The following is a 1,396-nucleotide window of genomic DNA, read 5'->3' as shown; positions in this document are numbered from 1 at the left end:
AGGGAAAGGGTTTCCTAAAAGGCTGCTTCGGGAATTAGGCTTGGTTGCCACCCGTTGAAACAGATCTCAAACCTTCTGCATAAGGGGGTACTGGTCTGGGATCATTTCCTAGACACAGAGGCTGTCTTTCCACCAGAGCTGCCCTGTGAGACTGAATCCCAGGAAAAACTGAAGTGCAATAAAGGAAAAGTAGTTGAGATAAGTGTAGTTCCGGTTAGGAAGTTCTCTGTGTGGCTGCAAGGGACCCTTCAAACATCCTGCGGCACAGCCGCTCCACTCGCCGAGCTGGCCACTGCAGGAGAGGAGCCGAAGCCCACGCGTTTCCTTGCGTAAGTGCTTGAGCCTCGGTGCAGCCAGGAGTCGCCTTTCGCCCAGCATTCACCCCAGGTATGGATGGTAACACAGAAGGGTTTTGCAAAGCCCCTTTATAACAAAAAATTGTTACAAATTGGTGCCTTAAAAGTTGAGACGACTTTGAAAGGCATGGAAAACGTTGGCTTCAAAATCCTGAATTGATACGATTGTGGCAGTCTCATTTCTATCAAGCATTGGGCAGCCCCTTGTGGTACGTAGTGTTGTTGTGTTCATTACATTTCTAAAAGAGGAAATACAGGAACATGTAGCAAAACAGAAGGGTGAGACTTCTGACTGCGGTTAATTGCGACAAGTTGGTGACAGAGAGATCAAGGAAAATTCCACTTGCAGACATTTAGACGCAAATAACATTTTTCTGTTTTGCATTTTTTCTTTTTAATCTTATCTGCTGTCGCAGAAATTATCTTTCATGAGGATCTTTTCTACAAATTCCTAAATGCTTTTAGGCGTAGAGCTGTCAGATGTGCTTTCTTGAGACGTGGTTCCTAACACACGGTGACTGTGCAAAGCTGATGTCTTCATCCTGCCGTAATTATCTGTATTGCTCCAAGTGACGCTGCTGGTGGATGACAACAATGGATAAAAACCTAAGAATCAACAGCACTGCAAAGGTATGTCTGGTTTTTTGAGTACAGCATATAAACGATCAAGAAAAAAGGGTCCTAGAGTAGGGTTTGATGTTCGAATTCAGCATGATGCTTGGTGATGTTGGAAATGTTGGAATGTGTTTGCATCTCGAGGTGGACGGAGGGCTCTGTACGGTGCTCGTGTACCCGATGTCTCCCTGCGCTTTTTGTTGTGACAAAACTATTAACCAGAAGAAATGTCTTCTTGGGGAGGACTGTGAATAAAGTAGGATTCCCAAATTGCAAATACCTGTGAATAAACACATTTATAAATAGTAAATGTGTACCGTCAAGGTTCCCTCTGTCTTACTGCTATCCTGTAGGGCCGTTGGAGACACGGTTATACTGCCAGGGACGAGCAGTGACAGTCCGGGTGACCTGCACGATAGATAATT

General features: G+C 45.0%; 1 protein-coding gene across 2 annotated transcripts in view; it reads left to right on the top strand.

The window, feature by feature from the left end:
• Nucleotides 1-16: 16 nt before the first annotated feature.
• CASS4 (Cas scaffold protein family member 4) overlaps nucleotides 17-1,396 on the top strand; it is a 26,178-nt gene continuing 24,798 nt past the window's right edge. For both annotated transcript variants that reach the window (XM_035900879.1, XM_035900877.1), the window contains exons 1-2: nucleotides 17-387; nucleotides 822-986. In XM_035900879.1, coding sequence (XP_035756772.1) covers nucleotides 942-986 — 45 coding nt within the window. In that variant the 5' untranslated portion in view covers nucleotides 17-387; nucleotides 822-941. The remainder of the gene's footprint in view (nucleotides 388-821; nucleotides 987-1,396) is intronic.

The sequence above is a fragment of the Egretta garzetta genome, unplaced genomic scaffold, assembly GCF_000687185.1.
Source record: "Egretta garzetta isolate BGI_Z169 unplaced genomic scaffold, ASM68718v1 scaffold188, whole genome shotgun sequence".
NCBI classification, from domain to species: Eukaryota; Metazoa; Chordata; class Aves; order Pelecaniformes; family Ardeidae; genus Egretta; species Egretta garzetta.
Note: the sequence above shows the minus strand (reverse complement) of the source record. Positions and strands in the feature narration are given on the sequence as shown.